Genomic DNA, 26,358 nt, shown 5'->3' with positions numbered 1-26,358 from the left:
TCATGAGCCTCCTTAAAAACTATAGACTCATCCTTGTAAATAAGCTTCAGATTCTTGTGAAGCAGTGGTCCCAGCTTGTTATTAAAACACAGACGGCTGGGTCCCCCGACCCCAGAGTTTCAGGTTGGTTGGTCTGCATAGAGCCTGGGAATTTGCGTTTCTGAAAAGGCCCCAGGTGATGTCGATATGGCTGTTCACGGACCACATTTGAAGAACTGTTTGAAAGCTTTATGTCTGCTTCAATAGTCTTTTAAAAATAATTTTTTTTTGATGGAAAAGAAATGCACAGAGAAAATAATAGTATTAGTAACAATGGAAAACCATGTTCTGTCTGCTTGAGGAATCTAGAAATGGAAAAATAGTTCCAGTCCTGTTGAGATGGACCCTGAGGACGTCTCTTGGACAAAGTCTTGAAGCCAGCCCCTGAGCCGGGGAGATACAGGTCAGGAAGACAGGCATCACTGTGTCTCTGTGTGCGCCGTCAGGGTAATCAAACATGCTACGGAAGTACCTCATTCCTGCTCTTTGAAAACACGTGCCATTTTCTTCAAATCCTGAGTTAGGTCTCAAGCTCCTGGGGGGGCCGGGGGGTCATACTCTTCTCTCTGGTCCTCCCCTCGCGCCTGCAGCACTGGCTGGAGAATGAATGGTCGAGAGCAGAGTTGGTTGGCAAGTGCTTCCACCAAGGATGTTTGGGTGGGACACCCAGATAGGAGGCTCCGTGTTCAGAGCGGTCCAGATTTGGCCCTCTGGAATATTCATGCCGTAATTGAAGTCTCACTAGCTTTCATAGTCCTGCAGTTGGTAGAAATGAGGATTGGAGAAGACCCAACAGGTCATCCAGACCATTCTCCCGCTGGAAAAGGCTTATTCCCTGCAGTGCACTCAGCAGCATTAGGAGGAATTACTTTTCATCTGATTACTATTTTTTTGTTTCTCATTCTGTCTTCAACTAAGTGTTTCTTGAATTGAATCACTTTGCATTCAAGTAATAAAATGCACAACAGGCAGTCCATTTCTGGGTGATTATCTCACTCCTCAGGTGGTGTAATAAGGCATGAGGCCAGAGCCCTGGCATGCCTTATTGTTATTAGGAAGGGAATTTATGGACGAAATAAAGAAAGTGGCTGTTTGCATCAGTGATAACCACAACGAGGAGTTCAGTCACGGCTGATCCCCCCCACCCCTGTGCTTGGGAGTGCAGGGCAGGCAGGAGCCCAGTACCTTAACCATGCAGGTGGCGGTGGGGGCGGGCAGAGGCGCCTCACTGCCTTCAAGGGGCTTGTTGTTTATTTTGCAAAACAGCAGCAGGAAAGCCTTGGCTGTTGACTTGATACCTGGGAGGGGCCCGTCTCAGGCACCAGCTCCAGGCTTTGCATTGTGTGCCTGGGTCAATCGCTTCCCGCTCTGTGCTCCTGTGTCCTCACCTGTGAAATGGGAAGAGCCGTAGGTGGTTGGGCTGGGAAGGGTTAAATGATGAGGTGTTTTTTTCTTTTTTTTCATAAATCTTAAGCGCATTTCCCGGCTCAAAGGAATCCCTATTAAATGCTAATAGGATTAGAATAATTTTTTTCCCCCTTAAAACTCTTCATAAGCTGGAGCTTCCTGTCTCTTCTCCAGCCTGTGCTTCCACCAAGGATGCTTAGGTGGGACACCCAGACAGGCTTCACGCCCACAGCGGTCCGGGTTTGGCTCTCATGTACGTGATCTTCCCCGCCACCCGCGGTGTTCCTTCCCCAGTGCTCTATGGCGTGTTCTCACTTCCCGAGCACACGCCCTCCTCTTGCCACTCCACATGTGCTATCCAAAAAGGAAAGAAAGAAAGGGAAGTCACTCAGTCGTGTCCGACTCTTTGCGACCCCCATGGACTGTAGCCTACCAGGCTCCTCCGTCCATGGGATTCTCCAGGTAAGAGTACTGGAGTGGGTTGCCATCTCCTTCTCCAGGAGATCTTCCCACCCCAGGGATCAGACCCGGGTCTCCCGCATCGTGGGCAGACGCCTTGCCGTCTGAGCCACCAGGGGAGTCCACTGTCCACAACACGGACCCAGATGACACCCAGCTCGGTGGCCGCCAGGTGCTACAGCCGACGTGGCTGGAGAAAGGCCGCCCCCCTGCCCTGGCCCTCAGGCTCCTGTCCACGGGCCTCGGGCGGGCTCTCTCAGCCCCCTGCCAGGCGTGCGTGCTCCTCCTCCCGCCCTCCTGCTCGTCTTCCCGTCCAGCCGGCTGTCCCTCCCCCTCAGTGCTGAGACGCCTGTGCCCGTCCTCGTGTGCTGCTGCTGACCCGACTTCCCTTCCCTGAGGAGAGAGAGCTGGCAGAAGGGGGCTGCCGCGTGCCTTGGCTCTGTCTGCCCACACGCTCTGCCTTGCTGGTTGTCACGAGCCACCCCTGCACCCCAGGGATCCTGTCTCCCCTGGCAAACCCACCCCAGGAGATCCTGTCTCCCCTGGCAAACCCACCCCAGGGATCCTGTCTCCCCTGGCAAACCCACCCCAGGGATCCTGTCTCCCCTGGCAAACCCACCCCAGGAGATCCTGTCTCCCCTGGCAAACCCACCCCAGGGATCCTGTCTCCCCTGGCAAACCCACCCCAGGGATCCTGTCTCCCCTGGCAAACCCACCCCAGGAGATCCTGTCTCCCCTGGCAAACCCACCCCAGGGATCCTGTCTCCCCTGGCAAACCCACCCCAGGAGATCCTGTCTCCCCTGGCAACCCACCCCAGGGATCCTGTCTCCCCTGGCAAACCCATGGGAGCCACCCGTTTCCTCCCTGCTCTCCCGCTTCATCCCTCTGGGCCCCCAAGGCTGGTCGCCATCACGAGTATTCAGACCCACTGCCGGTTCTCCTGTGATAAAGACGGCTCTCTGTGGAGGCCTGTCTCTCCTCTGGTGCCCTCCCCGCCCCCACTGCTGCTTTACAGCCAAGTTCCTGGAAGCAGGTGTCTCTGTCTGCTGCCACCAATTCTTCTCTGAGCTCATCTGGACTCAGGCAAGCTTCCTGGCAACCACCCAGCTCCACCAGGGTGGATACTGTTCGGGCCACCAGTGGCTCCTGTCTGGCTTAGTCCTGGGGCCGTTCTTGGCCCTCATCTTACGTGATAATCCTTGGAACTTTGACACACAGCATCACCCCCTCCTCCTACACACTTTGTTCACTGGGGTCCCTGGACACGCCGGTCCCCTGGTTTTTCTCTTCTCCCAACTGGTTGCTCTTCCTCAGGCTCCTTTGCCAGTTCCTCCTCATGTCCCTGAGCTCTGAAGGTCCGTGTACCCCAAGGCTTGGCCCTGGCGGCTCTTCTTTCTTACACCCCCTCTCCTGGTGGGCTGGTCCGATAGCATGCCTTTATATACATTGTATGCTGATGATTCCCAAACTTCGGTCTTTATCAAACCTCATGCAGCCAGCCGCCTATTTCAGTATCTCCACCGGGCTGTCTAGTAAGCATCTCAGATGTAACCTATCCAGAAGGAATTCCTGATCTTCCCCTCCAGACTACCTGCTGTCTACCCTGCAGGTCTACCTGCTGTCTTTCCCATCTCAGTTCATACACTCGATCCAGCCTTTCTCTTGCACACCAGATCAGATGTGTAAGGAAGTACACTGGCTCTTCCAGTATGTGTCTGGAGTCTGATCATTCCTCAGTTACTTTCCCCAGAAGGACCCTGCTCCCCACCACAGCTTCTCTTGCATGGATGATGGCAGGAGACTTGTAACTGGTTTTCCTGTTTCCTTTTTTGCCTCTGTCAATCTATTCTTGACATGCAACCAGAGGGATCCTTTAAATACAGAGGCCAGAGCATAATCCTGTGTCTAACCCTCCAGCCGCTCAGCGTCTTCACAGCCTAAGGCTCACGGGACCCAGGTGCTTCTCCTCCATCTGCCGCCTGCTGCCTCTTGGCCCTCCCGCTGGCTTTGTTCCCTTCTGGTTTCCTGCAGACCTTTGCTCAGTGACACCTGTTTTCCCCTCTGCTCCTTTTACCCCCACAGCAGTTACGCATGTGTACAGTGCTAGTGCTAAGTCGCTTCAGTCGTGTCCCGACTCTTTTCAGTCCCATGGACCACAGCCCCCCAGGCTTCTCTGTCCATGGAATTCTCCAGGCAAGGAGACTGGAGTGGATCCCCTTCTCCAGGAGATCTTCCCGATCCAGGGATGGAACCTGCATTTCTTAAGTCTCTGGCATTGGCAGGCAGGTTCTTTACCACTAGTGCCACCTGTTTAATTTACTTATATTATTTGTTGTATGTCTTCCATTACTAGAATCTAAGGTCCCTGAGGGCCATGATTTTGCCAGTTTTGTTCATTGACCCTCCCCCCAACCCCCAGGCTTCGGTCTAGAAGGAGCTTAATAAACACCTTTTGACTGAGCATGTACCGAGCCATGTTCTGGAAATTTACCAGAGTTGTGATTCTAGGTTTCAGTTCAGTTCAGTGAGTCTGGTGGAAGAAGGAGATATGTGGGAGAGTGGCAGAAGCTCTCAGCCTCACCCAGCATTAGCCCTGGGGTGGTCCCGGCCTGCAAGGACCTGCCGACGGTCGGCGGCAGATAAGACTGGTGCAGACTGACGCCGTGCGGGGCAGTCAGGGCTGCCTGAAGAGAGGGAAGCCAAGCGCTGGCCGATGTGGATTTCCTGTACATGAGGAAGTTCCGATCCATTTCATCAACCCTGTCAGCTTGAGGTCCTTCAGATCCAGTGCTTTAGAGGTGCTGCCTAGCCTGATTCTCTGTACTCAGATAGTGCCGTGCACATCCACCTTGGTCTGACTGTTATTAATTATGCACCTATGATTCAGTGTGAAGCCCAGTAGGGAAAACTGTTTTCTTTTTTGGCTGTGCTGGATCTTCATCACTATGGGAGATTTTCTCTAGTTGCAGGCAGCAGGGGCTACCCTCTAGTTGGGGTGCACAGGCTTCTCATTGCAGTGGCTTCTCTTGGTGCTGAGCCCCGGCTCTACGGCGAGAGGGCTTCAATAGTTGCTGCCCACGGGCTCAGTAGTTGCGGCTTCCAGGCTCTAGGGCACAGGCTCGATAGTGGTGGCCCAGGGGCGTAGTTGCTCCACGGCATGTGGGATCTTCCTGGACCAGGCATCAGACTCGCTTCTGCTTTGGCAGGCAGATTCTTTACCACTGAGCCACCAGGGAAACCTGAGAAAACTTTTTTTTTTCTGAAAAGGACAGACAAGTTAGGAGCCTCAGACAGGTGATGGCTGTAAAACTTCCTTGTAGCGCTTGAACTGAGGCCTCTTGATTCACTTGAGGCAAGGGAGAGTTTTGTCTCTTACTCTTATGCCGAGAGTGGCCAGAAAGGAGTGAATCAAAAATTTGCCCTAATTTCTGAAATGCCAATAAGCCACAGACTGGCAGAGTCTATGAGTTGCAAATTCCTCAATGCATGTAATAGCATGGTGACCAGTGAGGGCTAGTGCCTTCTGCTGGCGGGTGTAGGGAGCACAGCCGGTTTTGCCCTAACTGTGGGCCGTGACGTGAGCCTGGGTGGGCGCTTCCCCACAGTGCCCCAGATAAACAGGACATTCCCAATGTCAAAGGTGCCCAGGGCAGCAGCTGCTCTCTTTGCCTCCTACTGTTTTCCTCCGCCTCCTCCCCTCCCTCTCCTCCTTCCCCTCCTTTTTCTGTCCTATTCTGATATAATTTGCAAACCATAAAATGAATCCTTTTAAAGCATATAATTCTGTGGCTTTAGTGTGTTCCCTGATGGTGTGACCGTTACCACTGTCTAACCTTTGTCACCTCCAGAGAAACCCCAACTCACCAGCTGTTCCCTGTCCCCCTTCCTTTAGACCCTGGCAGCTACCTAATCCGCTCTCCGTTTCTATAGCTTTACTCATTCTGCGTGTTTTGTGCCAGGCGGGTTATATAGTGTGTGGTTGGCCTCAGCGTGGTGTTTCCAAGGCTCCTGTGTGTTGTAGCGTGAATCAGTGTTTCATTCTTTTGTGGCTGAATTTTGTATGTGGTGGTTTAGTCGCTAAGTCGTGTCTGACTCTTGGAACGCCACGGTCTGTAGCCCGCCAGGCTCCTCTGTCCATGGGATTCTCCAGGCAAGAGTACTGGAGTGGGTTGCCCTTTCCTTCTCCAGGATTCTGTATAGTTCGCTGAATGAAGAGACCACTTTTCATTGATCTGTTTACTCGTTGATGGACCTTTGGATTGTTCCCACTTTTTGGCTGCTGTGGGTATACTGCTATAAACATTTGTGTGTAGTTTTCATGTGGACATTAGGTTTTCAGGTCCTCACCAATGCTGGGTATTGTTTGTTTTTTTGATTATACCATCCCGTGCGTGCTGTGCACTTAATTGCTCAGTTGTGTCCAACTCGTTGTGACCCCATGGACTGCAGCCCACCAGGCTCCTCTGTCCGTGGGGATTCTCCAGACAAGAACACTGGAGTGGGTTGCCATGCCCTCCTCCAGGGGATCTTCCCAACCCAGGGATCAAACCCAAGTCTCCCTCATTGCAGGCGGATTCTTTACTGACTGAGCCCCCAGGGAAGCCCCCAGCGGGTGTTAAGTGATGCCTTCTTGTGGTGCTGACTTGTATTTTCCTAATGACTCATGATATTGAGCATTTTTCATGTACTTGTGTATCTTCTTGGGAGGAGTGTCTGTTCAGATCTTTTGCCCATTGTTAAACTGGGTTATTTGCCTTTTTATTATTGAGTTGAAAGAATTCTTGATATATTTTACATACTAGATTCTTATCAGATACATGATTGACAGATAATTGACTCCATTCTCTGGGCTGTCTTTTCAGTTTCTTGATAGTGTCCTTTGAAGCACAAAAATTTTTAATTTTAGTGAAGACCAGTTAACATTTCTTCTTTGGTTGCTTGCATTTTTCATGTCATATCTAAGATGCTGCTGCTGCTAAGTCACTTCAGTCGTGTCCAACTCTGTGTGATCCCATAGACGGCAGCCCACCAGGCTCCCCTGTCCCTGGGATTCTCCAGGCAAAAACACTGGAGTGGTTGCCATTTCCTTCTCCAATGTGTGAAAGTGAAAAAGTGAAAGTGAAGTCGCTCAGTCATGTCCGACTCTTAGTGACCCCATGGGCTGCAGCCTACCAGGCTCCTCCATCCATGGGATTTTCCAGGCAAGACTACTGGAGTGGGGTGCCATTGCCTTCTCCACATATCTAAGATATCATCACATAATTCCAAGTCACAAAGATTTACAGCTATGTTTTCTCCTAAGAATTTTGTATTTTCAGCACTTAAATATAGGCCTTTGGTTGATTTTTCATTAATTTTTGTACATGGTATGAAATGGGGTTCCAGTTTCATTCTTTTGGCTGTGGATATCCAGTTGTTCCAGCACCATTTGTTGAAAAGACTATTCTTTCTACATTGAATGATCTGCTGCCCTTGTCAAAAATCAAGTAATGCTACATCTAAGGGTTTGTTTCCAGAGTCCCCATTTTATTCTGGTGTGTTGTGCCTTCATTTTCACTTATCTAGAAGTATTTGCTGATTTCTATCATGGTTTTTTTCTTTGACTTATTGGTTATTTAAGAGTGTGTTGTGTAATTTCCATATATTTGTGAATTACCTAATTTTTTGTTAGTTACTTCTAATTTCATTCCTGTGTGATTGGAGAATACACTTTGATGTTTTCAGTCCTCTTAAGTTTACTGAGGCTTGTGTTATGGCCTAGCATGTGGTGTATATTCTGGAAAATGTCCCCCGTCTACTTGGGAAGGACGGGTATTCTGTTGCTGTTGGGTGAACTGTTCTGTAGTTGTCTGTTAGGTCCTGTTGGTTTAAAGTGTTGTTGTCCAGGTATTCTGTTTCCTTGTTAATCTTCTGGCTAATTGTGTCCATACTGAAAGTGAATATTAAAGTTATTGTTGCAGTGTCTATTTCTCCTTTGAGATTACCAGGTTTTACTTCGTGTATATTGGAGCTCTGTTATCAGCCAGCTCTGCATATATGTTGGTTTTACCTTCCTTTATCCTTTCTTTAGTGCTCTTTCCTTACATAGGTCTGAGTTCTGCTGCACATGGGTTTTTTCATCTTTTTGAAGAATTTATTTTAATAATTCTCACAAGCAGGTCTACTGGTGACATTTCCTCAATTTTTGTTTATATGATCAGGTCTTTGTCTTTAAATCTGAAGGATGTTTTGCTGGATACAGAGTTCTGTGTTGGTCGATTTTTTTTTTCCTTTTGACACTTGAAGTATCTCATCCCCCTCTTTCTTGTTTGCGTGGCTTCTGAAGACAAGCATGTGCAGGCCACACTTTTTTGTTGTTGTTGCAAGTGTCATAAGATTTTTGTTGAAAACTGGGCATTTTAAGAACGTGGCAGTTCTAAATCATCTTCTCCCTCCTTTCTGTTTTGTTTGTTTAGAGGCTCTTCTAAACTGACTTGGCAAGTTCTGTATCGTTTGTCATGTACAGCCACTGAAGTGCCCCTCACTGGTCAGCAGCTGGGACAGAACTTCTTTAAATGCCTGGACACAGCAGCCTGATAGTCTTTGCTGAGGGCTCTGGTGTGTGTTGAGCATTCTGTCCACACTCAGGCAGGCAATTTATAGGAGCCTTCACCTCCTGCTTGTGCAGAGCCTCCCAAGTCAGCCAGCGCTGAGGGCCTTCTCAGCGCTTCCTGAGCAAGCACATAGCCCCGGACACGCGCACTGCCTTCTCAATCCCCAGGAATATGTGGGAGCTTCTCAGAGCCCCTCCGGACGTCTTGTTCCCCAGCTTTCCCATTTAAGCTATTTGGGTTAGTCTGTTATTTGTTCCATCTGTTATCCACCCGCCTCGGGCAGCTGGAATTTTAAGCAACAATTGCCCCTGAATTTTATTTTTTTCAATCAAATGCCTGTTGACAATAGCTGGTCCTCCCTGGGAAAGCTCTGAATCAGTTCAAATAAAGACAGCCTTGCTTGTGGGGCTCTTTCAAGGAGCCCTCAGGTAAGTCATAGAATGAAGAGTTTCTGCTAATGGGGCTTTGAAGGCGCTTCCACACTGTTCTTCCCCTTCCAGGGTTTGGCAGGCCGCTGGGTTTTCCCTGTGATGGTAGGATGTTGGTTTCACGGCTACTGCAGATTTGGGGATGAGGGGAGATGGGAACAGGGGAAGTCAAAATGCCACAAAATGGGGGTTCATTCCCAGATTCTGGCGTCTCTCACAAGTGAGTACTCCCCAGATTGCTGCAAGCTTTGGTTAGTTTCCAGAGTTCTGGAACAGCTGATTTTGACAGTTCTTGCCAGTGTTCTCATTAGTTTTTTGGAGAAGGTTTTCAGAGGCCTTCACGCTACCATTTTTGGTGCTGTTTTCCCCAGCTACGCTCCTGACTGTGTGTTGGATGAGCTCAGAGGACCTAAACGTTTCACCCCTACCGCCCCGCCCGCCAAGAATGAGTCACTAGTAGTTGAGATGCAGGTGTCCTGTCCAAACGCCTCTTTGTTTTCCCATCTTTGAAGATTATTGGATCTGCTATAAAAGCAAGTCTAAAAACCACAATTTTGTGTTCACTTTAGAGGGGGTCTCTGAAGCATTGGCAAGGTCCTGACCAGCTGCATTTTTACAATCCCCGGCTGCCCTTTGAGAAAAGGAGTAGACTGGAGGTTGGCCACATTGTGGGGTGTGCTTGAGGGTCATGTGACCTGTTTTCATTTATTTCACAGGGATTTAATGTGCAAAATGGCGGTTGTACCGGATTGGCGTATTATGTGTCCTTATACACGGAAATTCACACACTCAAGACCTCAGTCTTCACCATGCAGAGTGTATTCAAGGAGTGTTTTCCAAAATATGTTCAGACCTTCTTCATGTGAGTATTCCTATGCAAATGATACTGATAGTAGATATCACTGTGTGTGTTCAGTACATGCTGGACTCTGCCCAGAGGCCTCACATGATATGTTGTCAGTCCAATAAAGCTGTGAAATAGATTCTGTTACTATACCTATCTTATGTATGGGGAATCTGAGACCCAGGTTTATCAAGCCGCTTGCCCAAAAGTTACATAGGTTTTAGGTGGCTGGGATTTGAACCCAGACATTACAGGATCTGTGGAATTAAACTACTATATTATCTAGTATACTGCCTTACTCAGGTTTTTTCTTAGTTAATAAACTATAATTTTTGAGTAGCTTTTTTTTTTTATGCTATGCCATGCAGCTCACAAGATCTTAGTTCCCCTCCCAGGGATTAAACCTGGGCCACGGCAGTGAAAGCACTGACCAGGCCTTAACCCCTGGACTACAGGGGATGCTCTGAGTAATTTTAGGTTTACAGAGAAACTGAGCTATTGTGCAGAGAGTTCCCGTTCACTTTTTCACTCCCACCCCCAGGCTCCCTTATTACCAGCATCTGCAGTCGTGTGGTACAGTCATTACAACTGACACCCCATTATTGATACATTACTAGAGTTCACACTCTTTGTTTTGTACATTCTCTGGGTTTTGACAAATGTGTGATGACATGTGTCCACTGTTAACCGCATCGCACAGAACAGTTTCACTGCCGGAAAACTCCTCCGTGCTCTGCCGGTTCATCCCTCCCTCCCCCTAACTGCAGGCAACCACTGGGCTTCCTACTGTCTCCGTAGTTTTGCCTTTTTCAGAATGTCATTTAGTTGGAATCATACAGTCTGTAGCGTTTTCAGATTGGCCTCTTTCACTTAGCAATACGCACTTAAGGCTCCTTCATGTCTTTTCATGATGTGACAGTTCATTTCTTTTTTTTCCTCTGAATAATATTCTCTTTTATGGATGTACAACCATTTATTCACTACTCAAGGACATCTTGGTTGCTCTCATGTCTTGGCAATTAACCATTTATTCACTCCTCAAGGATATCTTGGTTGCTGTCACACCTTGGCAGTTACAAATAAAGTTGGTATAAACATTTGCATGCAGGTTTTTGAGTGGACCTAAAATCCTAACTTGTTTGGATCACCCAGTTTTAAAGTGATAAAATTTGACATTATAATTTCCCCAAAGTATGAGTCTTTTCATGTGTTCCTTCCTCCCTGCCCCTCTTTCTTCGCACACATTTTCTGAGCCCTAATATGTAACAAGAGCTGTCCTAGGGACTGAGGATAAAGAGCAGGTCCTGCAGAGGGTCTGCCCTGGAGGAGCCCACGGTCTTGAAGGGGAGAGGAGGAGTCCCAGCCAAGAGAGACCAGGGCTGGACCAGACATGCGTACTGAGCGCCGTGGATGCGCAGCCCGAGGAACCGGAAGTGCTCAGAGCAGCACAACGAAAGGACAGACCTGAGGAAAGGCGATCCGGTCAGAAGTCACGCTGGCCACCTGTGCTCACCTGCCATCTGCGGGAGGCCACAGGCACCTGCCGGAGAGCCGGAAGGAAGCCCAGATGATTTCTGATGCGCGTGTGTCTGCCGGTTCTCTGGCAGGAGGGGAGAATGGATGTCGGGGTGACTGGCAGTCTCCACTACAGACATTTATCGTCACTAACAAATCTGCTCCACGCCCGCAGTGTTCTGTGGATATATCCTCATTAACTAGGTTTCTGACCGCACGAAGAATGGAGTGAAGCAGGATTACCAGATTAAGGGGCCTTCACACTCGTAAAGGTGCCCCCGAATCCCCTTTAGGAAGCTTGTAGCTGCGCATCCCCACAGCTAACAATTAAAAGTACTTGTTTCTGAGCATCCCGACACAGAATATTGTCTTTGACTTCTTGTCCATTTAATATGCATAAAACAACATTCTGTTGTGACGTTAACCTGCATTTCCCTAATGGCGAGGTTATCTTTGATTGTCAAGTTCATCAGGCTCATGTCGTCCTTTGACGAGCTGCCTCTTCATCTTTGCCCATTCACCCACTGTGGGTGGGTCTTTTTAGTTATCTGTGTGAGCGCTCTGTGTTAAAAATATGAATGCCTTATGTGCCATTAGTGTCTTTTTTCATCTGTCATTTGCCTTTTATTTTTATTGATGGTGTTTAAAAGGTACTGAATTATTTTTCCTTTTCTAAATAAAAGTTATATATTTAAAATAAATGCACTTAAATAAAAACTATGTGCATATGTATATAGTCTCCCCTAGCACCCCTTTCCTCTCCAGAATTGGTCACCATCGAGTGTTTGGCTGTCCAGTGATTGCACATCCTTCATGCACACACACGTGTAGATATGTAATTACATAACTCATACTAAATAAACACAATTCATGGGTGAATCTGTGAGCCGCAGATACTAGACACCCTGTTTCCTTTTAAGATGTTTTTCGCTTTATGTTTCAATTTGAATGGTTTCTGTTGACCTGACTTTATACTCGTGAGTCCTTTCTTCTGCCGTGTGGACGGTCTGCTGTTAAGCAAATTAAATGAGCTCGTCACTTTGATATTGTATTTTTCATTTCTAGCTTTTTCATGTGCTTTAAAAAAAAGTTTCTGCTTCTCTGCTGAAACCCCCACGTGTTCAGCATGTTGTCAGTTTTCCCTTAATCTCTTTAACATATTTGTCATTCTTAGTTTAAATACCCGATCATTTCCTCCTCTGTTCTCTCTGTGGGTCTTCTGATGACTGGTTTTGCTCCACATCGGGTCATCTTTTCTTATTTCACTTGTCTTGCAATTTAAAAAAGATTTAACAGCAGACATCTGTGTAAAAAAAAGTAGTGTATACATGCTCAGTCTTGTCCAATTCTTTGCGACCTCATGGACCGTAGCCCACCAGGCTGCTCTGTCCATGGGGTTTCCCAGACAAGAACACTGGAGTGGGTTGCCACTTCCTTCTCCAGGGGATCTTCCCCACCTAGGGATTGAACCCATGTCTCCTGCATTAGCAGGCGGGTCCTTTACCACTGAGCCATCAGGGAAGCCCCCGGAAAGAGTAGGGGAGTGAAGTCGCTCAGTCGTGTCCGACTCTTTGCGACCCCATGGACTGTAGCCTACCAGGCTCCTCCGTCCATGGGATTTTCCAGGCAAGAACACTGGAGTGGGTTGCCATTTCCTTCTCCAGGGGAACTTCCTGACCCAGGGATCGAACCCAGGTCTTCCGTATTGCAGGCAGACGCTTTACCATTTGAGCCACCAGGGAAGCCCCCCCAAAGAGTAGAGACAGAAGTAAGTCATACTGACCATTAGACAGAGGAATGCCCTTCCGCGCAGGCTTCTGATGAGGTGGACTGGCTCAGTGTATTTCTTGGTTGAGCCGTGTCTGGACTTGGTGTGAGTGGTGGTTAGATTCAGGTGACCGCTTGTTTCAAACACTTCCCTTCAGCAGACCCTGAGATCTGAGCAGCATGGACACTCCAGCCATCTCTGCTTTGGTCCAGCTGCCAGCCTGGTGTCCTGGGGGGCTCTCTGCTTCCAGCCCTCCTGCCACAATTGGAGGAGGGTTTCTCCAGCTCAGCCCCCAGCTCTGTGCGCCTCTGGGGGTCCCCCTCAGCCTTGCCCCCCAGTCTCCAGTCTGCAGCGGGCTGCCGAGGGGCACTGGGTGAAGGCCCCATTGGCTTCCAAGGGGCTTGCCCCTGGTCTGTGCTCCGCCGTGGTGAGCAGTGCCTGACACTTAGGGAAGACCCCTCGTGTCTCAGGGCGTAGCTCGTAGCGCCCTGCCGTGCTCCCAGCTTCGGGTGCTGCACTGCCTTGTGGGAAGGCCCATGTGGATGGGTGCAGACTTGCTGTGTGCCTGAGGCTCTCGTGATACAAGTCCGCGGGATCGGTCCACATGGCTGCTACATGCTTCACATTGGTGGTGTTCTCTCTGCCCCGGTCTAGAATGAATCTGCTTCTCTTCCCAAGACTGCGAGGAGGAGAGGAGTCCTGGGTGCTTTCTCTCCAAGGAGTGGCTGGTCCTTTCTGGAGTTCAGTTTCTTTGCATCCTGAGTTCTTTGGTGGGTTTCAAACTCTTCTGTCTGTCTGTCTCTCTCTCTCTCTCTCTCTCTCTCTCTGTTTTTTTCTTAGCTTATCCTCCTTGCTCTCTTTGCTGGGGTCAGAGTGACAGTCTCTGTGACTTTCTGTATTCTAAATGGAAGTTGAAAATTTTGTCAGTTCTCCTCCAGAAAGATCCTATCAGTTTGTACTCCCACCAGCAGGTTATGCAAGTTTGGCTGTTGCTTTCATTTTAAACCAAAGAAGTCATATTAGACTTATGAAATAAAAGTTTTCCTTCGGGTAAAATCAGATAGTTTCAAATCAATATTTTCTGATACTTTAAAATTAGAATCATTGATTGCTAAGGGGGTTCTTGGGAAGTATTGAAAATACACGTGAAAAGTCTGAAAAAAGATTTCAAGACAGAGACAGACATAAAGGGGTCCCTCTAATGACACTGGTGCGGGAGGAGGAATTGCAGGGTGGGTGGGCAGCTGACATGGGGCCCTGTAGCTCCGCCACGTGAATCAGCTGCTTCTGAGGTTCAAAGCATCAGAAAGGCAGAGGAAGGCAGGGAGCTGCCCCTGCACAACCAGCATCCTTGGGGATTTAAGTCCCTTCTTCTCCCTCAGGCTCTGAGCCCAGTCTTCTGTCTGTTTGACTTCTTGTATGTTAAGAATTTGGCTCCATGTCCTGAAACACCACTGCAGCAAACAGCAGCTCAATTGTGACCCCCCCGTCCTAAGCTCCAAGTCCCATCTGCGTTTGCCCCCTGACCTTTCCGCTTGAGCATCACCTAGCGGGCATCTCAAACACAAACTGATGGGATGTCTCTTGACACCTGGCATTCTCCATCCTGGTGAAGGGCATCATCTTTTATCTAGTTTCTCAAGTGCAAGGACTTATCCTTGATTTTATTTCCCTTTCACCCCCTGGCCCCCTCCAGCTCACAAAGCCAATCTATCAGTGAGAACTTGTTGGCTGTGTTTCTAGGTTATGTCTCTAATCTGTCTTCCCCCCCCCCAAACCCTACCCCCCCACAACCTTGACCTTGTTCAAGTCACCATCACTTCTTCTTGGAACTTGGAATTGCTTCCTCACTGAACTTCTCATTTCTTGCCCTTCTGTAATCTACTCTCCACATAGCAGCCAGAGTCATTTTTTACAAACCACATATATTAATACACTGCTTGAACTCTCCTGAGTCTTCCCATTGCCCTTGGAGAAAACCCCAGTCCTCGTGCAGGAATCTGAGGTGGCACCCACCCCGACCTCAGCCATCACTGCCTCCCTGTCTCACTGGACACGCGCCTCTGTCCACGGAGGCCTCTCACCTGCCTGGACCCATCAGACTCACTCTTGCTCAGGAGCTCCATACCCGAGGCTCTTCTTCCTGTTAAGGACACTCTCACTGCAGATGCTTGTCTGGCTCATTCTGTCCTTCTGGTTTCAGCTCACCAGACTACCCAGAGAGGCTTCCCCCACCTCCCCTACCTGAAACAGCTCCCCGGCCGCCCTCACCTCCGTGGTCTGTCCTGCTGCCTGTAAGCACTTGGCACCATCTACCATCACATCATCATTTATTTTCTGTTTCTCGTCCTGCCTCTCTCCTCCGGAGTCTATCTAAGCTTTCCAAGAGCAAAACTTCTTATCTTATTCACGGCAGTCCTGCCAGTGCCTAGAGCAGCGCTGGAATATGACAGGTGCTCAGAAATACCTTTTGAATGAATGAATTCCACATCCTTTCAAGCCAGTGTTTCGAAAAGGCCTCTTCTCTTCCTGCCTGCCTGCTTTCCTGAGGCTCCCACACAGCCAGTTCCCACATCTGGATCTCCAGCACCACCCTCCATGACCTCTAGATTTGTGTATTCAGTTTTCGAATGGACATCCCCACTTGACTGCTTAGCTTTCCTGCAGACTTTTCTGTTCCAGGTGTCCACTGCTATGAACAAACTCCCCCAAACATTGAGGCTTGAAGCCTCAAATATCATGTGTTTTGCTCACAGATCTACTGTTGAAGCAGGTCCCAGGGAGGGCTTGTCTCTGCTCTTTGCAGTTCAGTGGGGGAGGTGCTGAGGCTGAGGGCAACTTGACATCTGGGGCTGGAATCTTCTGGAGGCTGGCCCTCTTGAATGGACAACAGGTGGCGTGGGCTCTTGGCTGGAAGCTCAGCTGGGGCTGTTGGCCAGACACCTACACGCGGCCTCTCTGCGTGGCTCCTTGACCTCCTCACAGCACAGCGACTGGTGTGAGCGTCTTAGGAGGACCAGGCAGAGGCTATAGGCTTTTTTTCTGGCCATGTCTCAGCAATCACATCGTATCAATTCTGCCCTAGTCACAGACTCATGCACATTTTAAGGGGGAGAAAGGTACACCTCACTTTTTGATGGGAGGAAAGTTAACACGATATCATAAGAGAAGCATGTGTGGTGTGGGCATCTTGTGGCCATCTCCGACAAAACCATCAACCCATCTTCCATATTCCTTTTCTCACCACTCACCCAGCTCCCCATGCGGGTCACATGAACCTCGTCCTTGCCTCCTACCTCACCCAGCGCATCACATCAGAAGGTTCTGTGGACCTCCTCTATTTTAACACCTGTTTTATTCACCCCTACTTTGCACTCGCTGACCATCACATTAGTGTTGGCCTCCCTTAACACTCATCTAAGCTGGTTGTAATCACCCAGCATGTCTTACACCACCCGTCTCCTCCCCATTCTGTTTCTCTCCCGTGAGATACCAGAGTGAAGTTTAAGAATGAAAACTAGAGGGCTTCCCTGGTGGTCCAGTGGCTAAGACTCTGCATTCCCATTGTAGGAGGCCTGGGTTCAATCCCTGGTCAGGGAGCTAGATCCTAAATGCTGCAACTGAGAGCTCTCATGCTGCAAGTAAAGATCCCATGTGCCGCAGCGCAGATGGAAGATCCCCGTGCTGCACCTAACACCTGGCTTAGCCAAATAAATCAGTATTCGAGAATGGAGACGGCCGCGTCACCCTCTCAGTACCAGTCCTGCCGTGGCATCTCAGGCCAGAGCGCGAGGCCAGAGGACAGAGCCGCCTGCCTTGGCTCCTTCTGACTTGCCCAATCTCCTCTCCTGGCCGGGGCTGCTCTGCGTGGCCTCTCCCCCAGCCGTCCTCCACAGCAGCCCCACTTCCAGCCCCCGTCTCACTCTCGGGGAACACGGACTTGCAGTGGAAGTGTCGCTGTGTCCTCTAAGATTTTCCTGAGACCCTCAGCCTGTCACTCCAAACCAGCCGTCTGTGTTCTGGGTCTCCAGTGTTAGCCCCATTAAGTGGTCCCCTCCGGGGAGGTGGCTGTGGGCGTTGTGAGCCAGAGGAACCCCAGCGCCGGGCGCAGGCCCCGTGTCTGCACAGTGAGCAAGCTTCAGGGAAGGCGGGCGCTGGGGTGATGGCCCGTGCAGCCCCTGGAAGGACGGAGCGGTCCCTGGATTCTGCCGCATCGCTTCTCCTGAGCTGAGGGCACCTGGAAGCTCGTCCCGGCAGGTGGGGGGCGCTGGTAGGTCCTCTGTCACCGCCTCAAGCAGAGGGCAGCTCAGTCCCCCTGCAGCTGTGAGCAGTTGGTCTACTGTGCTTCCCTGTGAGCACAAGGAATTATATTCAATATCCTGTGACAAACCGTAATGGAGGGGAATATAAAAAAAAGAATGTGTGTGTAATAAATATGTAACTGAATCACTTTGCTGTACTGCAGTAATTAACCTAATATTTTAAATCAACTAATGCTTCGATCAAAAATAAATTAGAAAGAAAAAGGTTTATTTGCGATGGCATTAATTCTTAACTATGTTTTACTCCAATATCCACTGACATAGGTCCTTTCTAGGGAGGAATCTTTGCCTTTTTCTTTCTTTCTAATGTTACTGCTACTGTCTATACTGATCGAAATGTGAATTTCAGAGGTGAAGACAATGACTGCAGATCTGCCATTGCAGGTCATCTGCTTGTAAACCTAGATATAATGGAAGAAATGCTATTTTAGAAGTCTGCTGGGTCCTAGTACACAGTCAAATAGTTTTCATCATCGTAACCTTAAGTGCGTCTAGTAAATAGCTCTCTCTCTCTCTCTCTCACAGCCACAACTGTTGCAAATCCAATACTGTCATCCTTAGATGTTAAACGAATTTTATTTCAAAAAATTACCGAGAAAGGAGATGAGTTGAAGAGAGCCTTTCAGCTGCTCGACACCGCTAACAACATGATGGTGACCAAGAGTGAACTGCGGAGGGTCATCACAACCTTCCTGCTGCCTCTCACGAGAGAACAGTTTCAGGATGTTCTGGCTCAGGTATTGGGCGAAGGAGACTCGGAACCACCCAGTATGCAGGGGGGAGATGCAGGAGATGATAGGCATGTGACCTAGCCTGGCTTTCCCCGCACTGTCCCACATAGAGTTTCATTTGTCACAGTTCAATGAAGTCCTGGCAGGTTTGGGGCCATCACCGTATGCTTGAGTCATATTTTGCACTTAGCACTATTATAGTCATTCTCTTTTATTTTTCTAAGGCTTCCATATACACAATATTTGGGGGACTTCACCTGGTGGTCCAGTGGCTAAGACTCTATACTCCCAATGCAGGGGGCCGGGTTCGATCCCTAATCAGGGAACTAGACCACCCCCCACCCCCAGCATGTCACAACTAAGTTCACAAGCGTAACTAAAAATGACCCCACGTGTGGCAATGAAGCTTGAAGATCTGCAAGTGTATTGCAACTAAGACCCCGTGCAACCAAATAGATTTTTTTTTTAAATAAAGAGTATTTGATCAACATATATTGTGAAACTTAGTACTTATATTTGTTCTTACCTCAAGTGGTTATTGAGCACCTATTGTATGCTCCATCCAATGTAGAGCAACCAGTTTTCAGTTATTATTTATTCAATTTTTTTTTTTTTCCTGTATGCTCCTCTCCTCTCTTGGACATTTTGGTGTTGTCCTGAAGACTCCGGAGGCTCTGTTTATTTTTAAAAATATTTTTCCTATCTGTTTTGCAGATTGCATAATATCCATTGATCTATCTTCAAATTCACTGACTCTTTCTTAGCATCTCCATTCTATTAAGTCTATTCAGTGAATCTTTAACTTTAGATGTGTTTTTCAGTTCTAGAATTTCCATTTGGTTATTTTTTAAAATTTCTATTTATCTGCTTAGATTTATTGATTTTGTCTCAATTATGAACATATTTCTTTTAACTCATGGAGCATATTTAAGATAGCTGCTTAAAAGTCCTTGTCTAGTAATTCTGAACTCTGGGTTGGCCTGTTTTGATTTTTTTTTTCTTGAGGTCACATTTCTCTGGTCCTTCATTTAAAAATTTAAAAAAATTTTTAAAAAATTATCGAAGTATGATAGCACATTTAATGGAGACTTGGAACATACAGAACAAAGTTACATATAGTTCCACTATATATTACAATTATTTTTTCAGTTGATAAGTTAAAAATTTTAGTTGGAGTTTCAATATCAAGCTCTTAAAAATTAATATAATGAATAGACAGAAAAGTAGAAGGGGATAGTAGACCTGAAAAGCACTATGAACCAATTCAACATAATTAAGATTTATACAGTTTTCACACCACAGCAAGATACAAATTCTATTCAAGTTCCCATAGACTATATACCAGGGACATTAAACAAGGTGCAAAAATTTCATGGTCTAAAGGTTTTGAAATCATACTGTCCTCTTATCATTGTGGAATTATGTTGGAAATCAGTATCAAAAGATATTTGAAAATAACCCACATATTTTCAAATGCAATGTGTCCTTTACCAAAAGATCTTTGACTTAGCCCTTGAAGGCTTCAATAAAGTTAAAAAACTGAAAAAATACAGAGGGTGATTGCAGAGAAGAAAGCATTTAAATGAGAAATTAATACCAAAATGATAAATTAATATCACAGATACTTTAAAAACCCCATGTATTTGGAAATTAAATGTCCACTTTTAAATGATGGGTGTATCTAAGAAGCCATAACACGGAAAATTAGAAAATAATTGTAACAATAAAAATGAAAAGAGAATTTAGCAGAATTTGTTGCATGCAGCTGAAGCTGCTCAATGCAACTAAATGCAATGTGGAATCTTGAGTTAGGTATGAAAACAAATAATTGGTTCTTCACTGTTGAGTGTATTTGAATTATATCCCAGACTAATGGTTTTCAACAGAAATATAATGTGAAGCACATATATAATTTAAAATTTTCTGGTAGCTACATTACAAAGATAAAAAGAAGTGAAATTAATTTTAATAATATTTTTGTTTGACTAAAATCTCTCATTTCAACATGTAATCACTATTCAAAATTGGTGGTAAAATATTTTACATTCTTTTCTGTGTACTAAGTCTACAAGGCCTGGTGTGTACTTAATACTTAGAGCAGACCTCAATTCAGACATCACATTTCCATTAGAAATACTTTACCTGTATCTTATTATTATTGTTCAGTCGCTCAGTCGTGTCCGACTCTTTGTCACTTCCTGAACTACAGCACGCCACACTTCCCTATCCTTTACTATCTACCGGAGTTTCCTCAAACTCTTGTCCATTGAGTTAGTGATGCCGTCCAACCATCTTATCTTCTGTCACCCCCTTCTCCTCTTACCCTCAATCTTTCCCAGCATCAGGGTCTTTTGCAATGGGTCGGGTCTTTTCCAATGAGTCGACTCTTTGCATCAGGTGGCCAAAGTATTGGAGCTTCAGCATCAGTCCTTCCAATGAATATTCAGGGTTGATGTCCTTTAGGATTGACTAGTTTGATCTTATTGCAGTCCAAAGGACTCTCAGGAGTCTTCCCCAGCACCACTGTTGGAAATTCTTTGATGCTTAGCCTTGTTTTTGGTCCAACTCTCATATCCATACATGACTACTGGAAAGACCATAGCTTACTGTACAGACTTTTGTCAGCAAAGTGATGTCTCTACCTTTTTTTTTTTAAACCTGTATTGAGATTTCATAAAATTTGCAGTTGAAATGCTAATTTCACCTAGTCATTCCAAACATAAAAGTTTTCCAAAAATGGACTTAATTTTAGAATTTAAATTAATTAACATTAAAGGTAACAGTTCATTTCATCAGTTGCAGTGACCATGATCCATGTGCTTCGGAGTCGCAGGTGGATCTGGCTGTTGATTACACAGCATGGTACCCTGGAGACACTGGATTCTGTTACACTGACTCCTTCAGCTTTGAATGCCTTTGCTTTGGCAGGCAGTTAGCTTCCAAATTCTGTCTTGCCTGCAGCGGGCAGTCGTTCATATCTTGGTTCAGCTCTTTTGTCTTTTTTTTAAAAAAATAATTATTTGTTTTTAATTGGAGTATGGTTTCTTTATAATATCATGTTGGTTTTGCCGTGCATTAACATGAGTCAGCCATAGGTATACGTAAGTCCCCTCCCTCCCAGCCTCCACCCCATCCCACCCCGTTGGGTTGTCACAGAGCACTGGGTCGAGCTCCCTTTGTTACCGAGCAGCTTCCCATTAGCTCTCTGTTTTACATGTGGTGGTGTATGCGTTTCCATGCTGCTCTCTCTATTCGTCCCACCCTCTCCTTCCAAACTGTGTCCACAAGTCTGTTCTGTATGTCTGCATCTCCATTCCTGCCCTGCAGATACGTTCATCAGTACCATCTTTCTAGATTCCACATATATGTGTTAATATGCAATATTTTGTTTTTCTCTTTCTGACTTACTTCACTCTGTGTAATAGGCTCTAGGTTCATCCACCTCATTAAAACCGATTCAAACGCATTCTTTTTTTATGGCCAAGTAATATTGCATTATGTATATGTACTCCAGCTTCTTTCTCCAGTCATTTGTCGATGGTCACCTAGGCCCCTTCCATGTCCTAGCTACTGTAAATAATGCCGCAGTAAATGCTGGGGCACATGTGTCTTCTTCAATATGATTTCCTCAGGGCCTATGCCCAGTAGTGAGCTTGTTGGTTCATGTGGTAGTTTCATTCCTAGTTTTTTAAGGAATCTCCATACTGTTCTCCCTAGGGGCTGCACCAATTTCCATTCCCACCTCTTTTGTCTTTAGCTGGGACTCTTCACGAGTGACCTGCACACGCGTGGTTCAGGCGTCAGCTGGAACGTGGACAGAATGTGTGCACGGAAGGTGGGGCTCCTCCTCTTTCCTCTTTCAGATCCCCCTCACATTGCTAATGGCTGTGGTTTCTTTGGGTTCAACGTGTTGGTTCTTCAGGCCAGAAAGGCAGTGTGGTTTTGATGGGGGTTGGGGGGCAAATTTAGCTGCTTTGTGCTGGCCATTGACTGTGGCCACTCAGGTTCAAAGCCATTCAGAAGAGGAAGCTCTGTACTTGTCCCTTCTTCTGAAGTTTTAAAGGTTTTCCTCCGAAACCTGCCTGCTTTCTTTCGCTCTCCAGAGCCTTTAGTAGTTCTCTTTTGTATTTTAACGGCGTCTGTGGGGTGTTGACTGTGGGCGGTCAGTCTGTGAAGAGCTTTCTCTGCCACAGCTTCTGCTCCGCTGCTTTTAAAAAAGCAGTCCCAGAGCTAGGGAAGAGTTGGAAGTGCAGTGCAAAGAACAATTATTTTTCCTAAGCCGTTTAGAAGGAAGCTGCTTCATTACCTCAAATATATCAGTGTTCAGTTCAGTTCAGTTCAGTCGCTCAGTTGTGTCCGACTCTTTGCAACCCCATGGACTGCACCATGCCAGGCCTCCCTGTCCGTCACCAACTCCCAGAGTTTTCCCAAACTCGTGTCCATTGAGTCAGTGATGCCATCCAACCATCTCACCCTCTGTCATCCCCTTCTCCTCCTGCCTTCAATGTTTCCCAGCATCAGGGTCTTTTCAAATGAGTCAGCTCTTCCCATCAGGTGGTCAAAGTATTGGAGTTTCAGCTTCAACATCAGTCCTTCCAATGAACACTCAGGACTGATCTCCTCTAGGATGGACTGGTTGGATCTCCTTGCATGTTTCCTTAAAACCAGAACCCTGTTCTGTACTCCCACAATGCAACCATAATGGTAAAGACAGTAACATCAACTCACAATGACTGACTCAGCCCCGGGTCCAGGTCACAATCGTGCAGTGCATCTGGCAAGTCTCCTTTCATCTGGACGTTTTTCAGTCTGTCCTTAGTTCTGAGGACTGTAGCACTTTGAAAATTGCAGATCTGTTATTTTGTAAAATGTCCCCAACTTGAGTTTATCAGTTGGTAGATGTTTCCCGATGGCTAGACTGAGGCCTGCATCTTCGGCAGGAATGTCACAGAAGCCACACTGTGCTCATCTCATGATCTTTTATTAGGTTGCAGGTGACTTCAGCCTGTCCCATTATTGCTGCTGTTCACTGTGGTCACTCCATTAAGGTGGGAGCTGTCAGATCCCCCTTTCTTTTTCCCAGTGGAATGTTCTTCACACACTCTGTAATTAATAAGCAATTTGTAGGAGAAATCTTTGAAGCTATGTAGATGTGCCATTCCTCACCAAACTTCATATATTCTTTATTGTTTATATATTTGCAGGGACTTGAGAGTTCCTGTTTCATTAAGTGGGTTATGATCCATTGCTTTCACAATTTATTTTGATATTTAAATTGTCCCTAATTTAGCCATGAGATCACCTTCATGCTGGTTTCTGTGTCCTTTTGACATGTCCCCATCATTTTTTGAGCACTTTCTGACTTCCTGATGCAAGATATTACAAGCTAGCCTGTACATTCCATGCTCAGTCCTGGAATCATCAATCTCTCCAAAGAGCTCTGGTTCTTTTTAATGGAAAAAGGCATCCGGAATCTGGGATCTAGGCCCCAGGGCTGCTCATTTCTCCTGGACATCACTGCTCCAGGCCCTCTAAGTGGGCAGAACTCCAAGGGACATGTTCCATATTTTCATTTATCTATCTATCTATCTATCTATATACACACACACACACGTGTGCGTGCATGTGTGCTCGGTTACTCAGGCATGTCCGACTGCAACCCCATGGACTGTAGACCGCCAGTCTCCTCTGTCCATGGAATTGTTCAGGCAACAATACTGGAGTGGGTTGCCATTTCCTCCTCCAGGGGATCTTCCCAGCGCAGGGATTAAACCCGCTTATTTCACTTATGTGAATATGCTGGCATGTGACTCATCACGCATCTCCCATCTCCAGCGCCCACACACCCAGGTGGATGCCCTCTGCCCGCCATGTGAGTGTGCCCCCTGGCTCTGAACATGGCAGACACCACGTGTCTCTGCCCCGTCTAATGACTGCAGGACTGAATTGTGGGGGGGGGAGACAGGGAAGAAGGGAAGGGGAAGGAAGGTGAAGAGCTTTCCTCCTCTTCTTTTAAAAAATATTCCCCCTTTATTCACTTCCAGAATCTCGCAAATAACATATATTGATTCTTTCACCTGTTACTATTTATCCACATTTTAAATAGAAGCTTTACTAAGATGTAATTTATATATCATAAAGTTCACCACTGAAGGATGGACGAAGTTTGTGGGATTTTTTCAGTGACTTATTTACTGTTTTGGCTGTGCTGGTCCTCGCTGCCTTTCTCTGGCTGTGGCGCGCGGGGCCACTCGCCAGTTGCAGGGCGGCGGCTTCTCCTGTCTCAGAGCGCGGGCTTTAGGGCGCTGGGACTTCGGGGGCTGTGGCCGCTGGCTCGGCAGCTGCAGGTCCCAGGCTCTAGAGCACAGGCTCAGCAGTGGTGTTGCACAGGCTTAGCTGCTCAGAGGCGTCTGGAGTCTTCCTGGACCAGGGATTGACTCCTGTGAGACAGGTGGACTCCTGTGGACACAGGTGACTCCTGTGTTGGCAGGCAGATTCCTTCCCACTGCGCCACCAGGGAAACCCTGGAGGTTTTCAATATATGCACACAGTGATTCACAATCACCACTGTCTAATTCCAGAACATTTCATCATCCCTAAAAGAAATTGTTGTATTCATTAGCAGTTACTCCGCTCCCACCCCCGTCCCCCTAATCCCTGACAACCATTAATCCACTCTGTGTCTTAATAGATTGTATAGTCTGGCTATTTCATAAAAAAGAATAATATCATATACGATCTTTTGTGTGTGAGTTCTTTCACTCAGTGTAATGTTTAGTTCTGCTAAACATCCACACAGCATGGATTAGCACTTCATTCCTTGCTATGACTGTGTAGTATTCCACGGCATGGAGACAACAGTTTCTTCATCATCGGTTGCTGGACCTTTGTGTTGGCTCCACATTTTGGCTTCTGTGAACAATGCTGCTGGGAACTTTGACGTACGAGTTTTCGTGTGGACATATGTTTTCACTTCTCTTGGGCACATACCTAGGAGTGGGAGTGCTGTCTCATGTGGTAATGTTCTCTTGCTTTTAAAGAACATTTGTCCTCACAAACATTGCATCAGTTTCATCACAAGCTTGATTGAACTGATCTTTTCTTTATACCAAATGGAAAGTGAAAATATTATTTCCTGCTAATGTCTCCCTATATTCATGATCTAATGTTAATTTAAAATTTTGACAGCCTCCCAAGCTAATCAGTTATGCAGGAAGAGGAAAAGCACAGAAAATGTGAAATGTGTATCCACTTTTTTAAAAGCGACATCTGTTTTAAAAAGAAGCACTGAGAACTGTAGAACTTCAGAGCCTTTACATAACAGGTTCTGGTGGTCTGTCTTATAATCAGCGTGTGTTTCTAGAACCTTGAGCTACCGTGACCCATGGATGAACCCAGGAGACTAGAGTGCGGTGCCTTCGCAGGAGGCCAGGTTCACTGGGAAAGCAGGGCAGGGCTTATCCCCCTAATCCTGGCCTTCACAGGTGTGTGACTTTTCCAAGTCTTTTAGCAACTAATCCATGTGCTGATACCCAACTTTCTTTTTCAATAGTTAATATCAGCCTAACTGGCAATGTATAAAACTGGTAAAATAGTTCATGGAAATCTCACCCTTAAAATTAGAAAAGAGGGGGCTTCCCTGGTGCCTCAGTGGTAAAGGATCCGCCTGCCAGTGCAGGAAACACGGGCTCCCTCCCTGATCTGGGAAGATCCCACACACCGAGGAGCATCAGCCCGTGCACCACAACTGCTGGGCCTGTGCTCTAGAGCCCGGAGCCGCAACTGCTGAGCCCACGAGCTGCAGCTTCTGGAACCCTCTCACCCCAGAGCCTGTGCTCCACAACAAGAGACGCCACCTCCGCGCAAAGCCTGTTCACCACAACTCGGGAGAAAAGCCCCCCTGGCAACCAAGACCCAGTATAGCCAAAAACAAAGTAAATAAAAATTTACAAACGCATTAAAAATTAGAAAAGAATTTTACAGTTATAGTGAATTTATTTTAGCTGTAATTTTATCTCAAGAGCCGTGTCAAGAATGTTTGAATGTCAGGGTGATGATAGATGAGGCATTGTTTGTTAGCTACCCTGTACCTTAGTTTCATTAACAGTGATATGATATATATTTTTTAATGTGCCTCAGTCTGTGAATATCAATATAAATTAAACATTTTAAAAGAAGTCGCACTGGTTATTAGATGCCGGAGAAGGAAAAAGTTCTATTCTGGTCCTGGTGGCTGTGCCAAGGAAAGAGA

General features: G+C 46.9%; 1 protein-coding gene across 3 annotated transcripts in view; it reads left to right on the top strand.

The window, feature by feature from the left end:
- The window catches only part of EFCAB6 (EF-hand calcium binding domain 6), a 241,475-nt gene that overhangs the window by 11,284 nt on the left and 203,833 nt on the right, over positions 1–26,358 (top strand). For all 3 annotated transcript variants that reach the window (XM_070453475.1, XM_070453474.1, XM_070453473.1), the window contains 2 exons: positions 9,644–9,789; positions 17,902–18,113. In XM_070453475.1, coding sequence (XP_070309576.1) covers positions 9,651–9,789; positions 17,902–18,113 — 351 coding nt within the window. In that variant the 5' untranslated portion in view covers positions 9,644–9,650. The remainder of the gene's footprint in view (positions 1–9,643; positions 9,790–17,901; positions 18,114–26,358) is intronic.

Source organism: Odocoileus virginianus, chromosome 23 (genome assembly GCF_023699985.2).
Source record: "Odocoileus virginianus isolate 20LAN1187 ecotype Illinois chromosome 23, Ovbor_1.2, whole genome shotgun sequence".
In the NCBI taxonomy this organism is placed as follows: Eukaryota; Metazoa; Chordata; class Mammalia; order Artiodactyla; family Cervidae; genus Odocoileus; species Odocoileus virginianus.
Note: the sequence above shows the minus strand (reverse complement) of the source record. Positions and strands in the feature narration are given on the sequence as shown.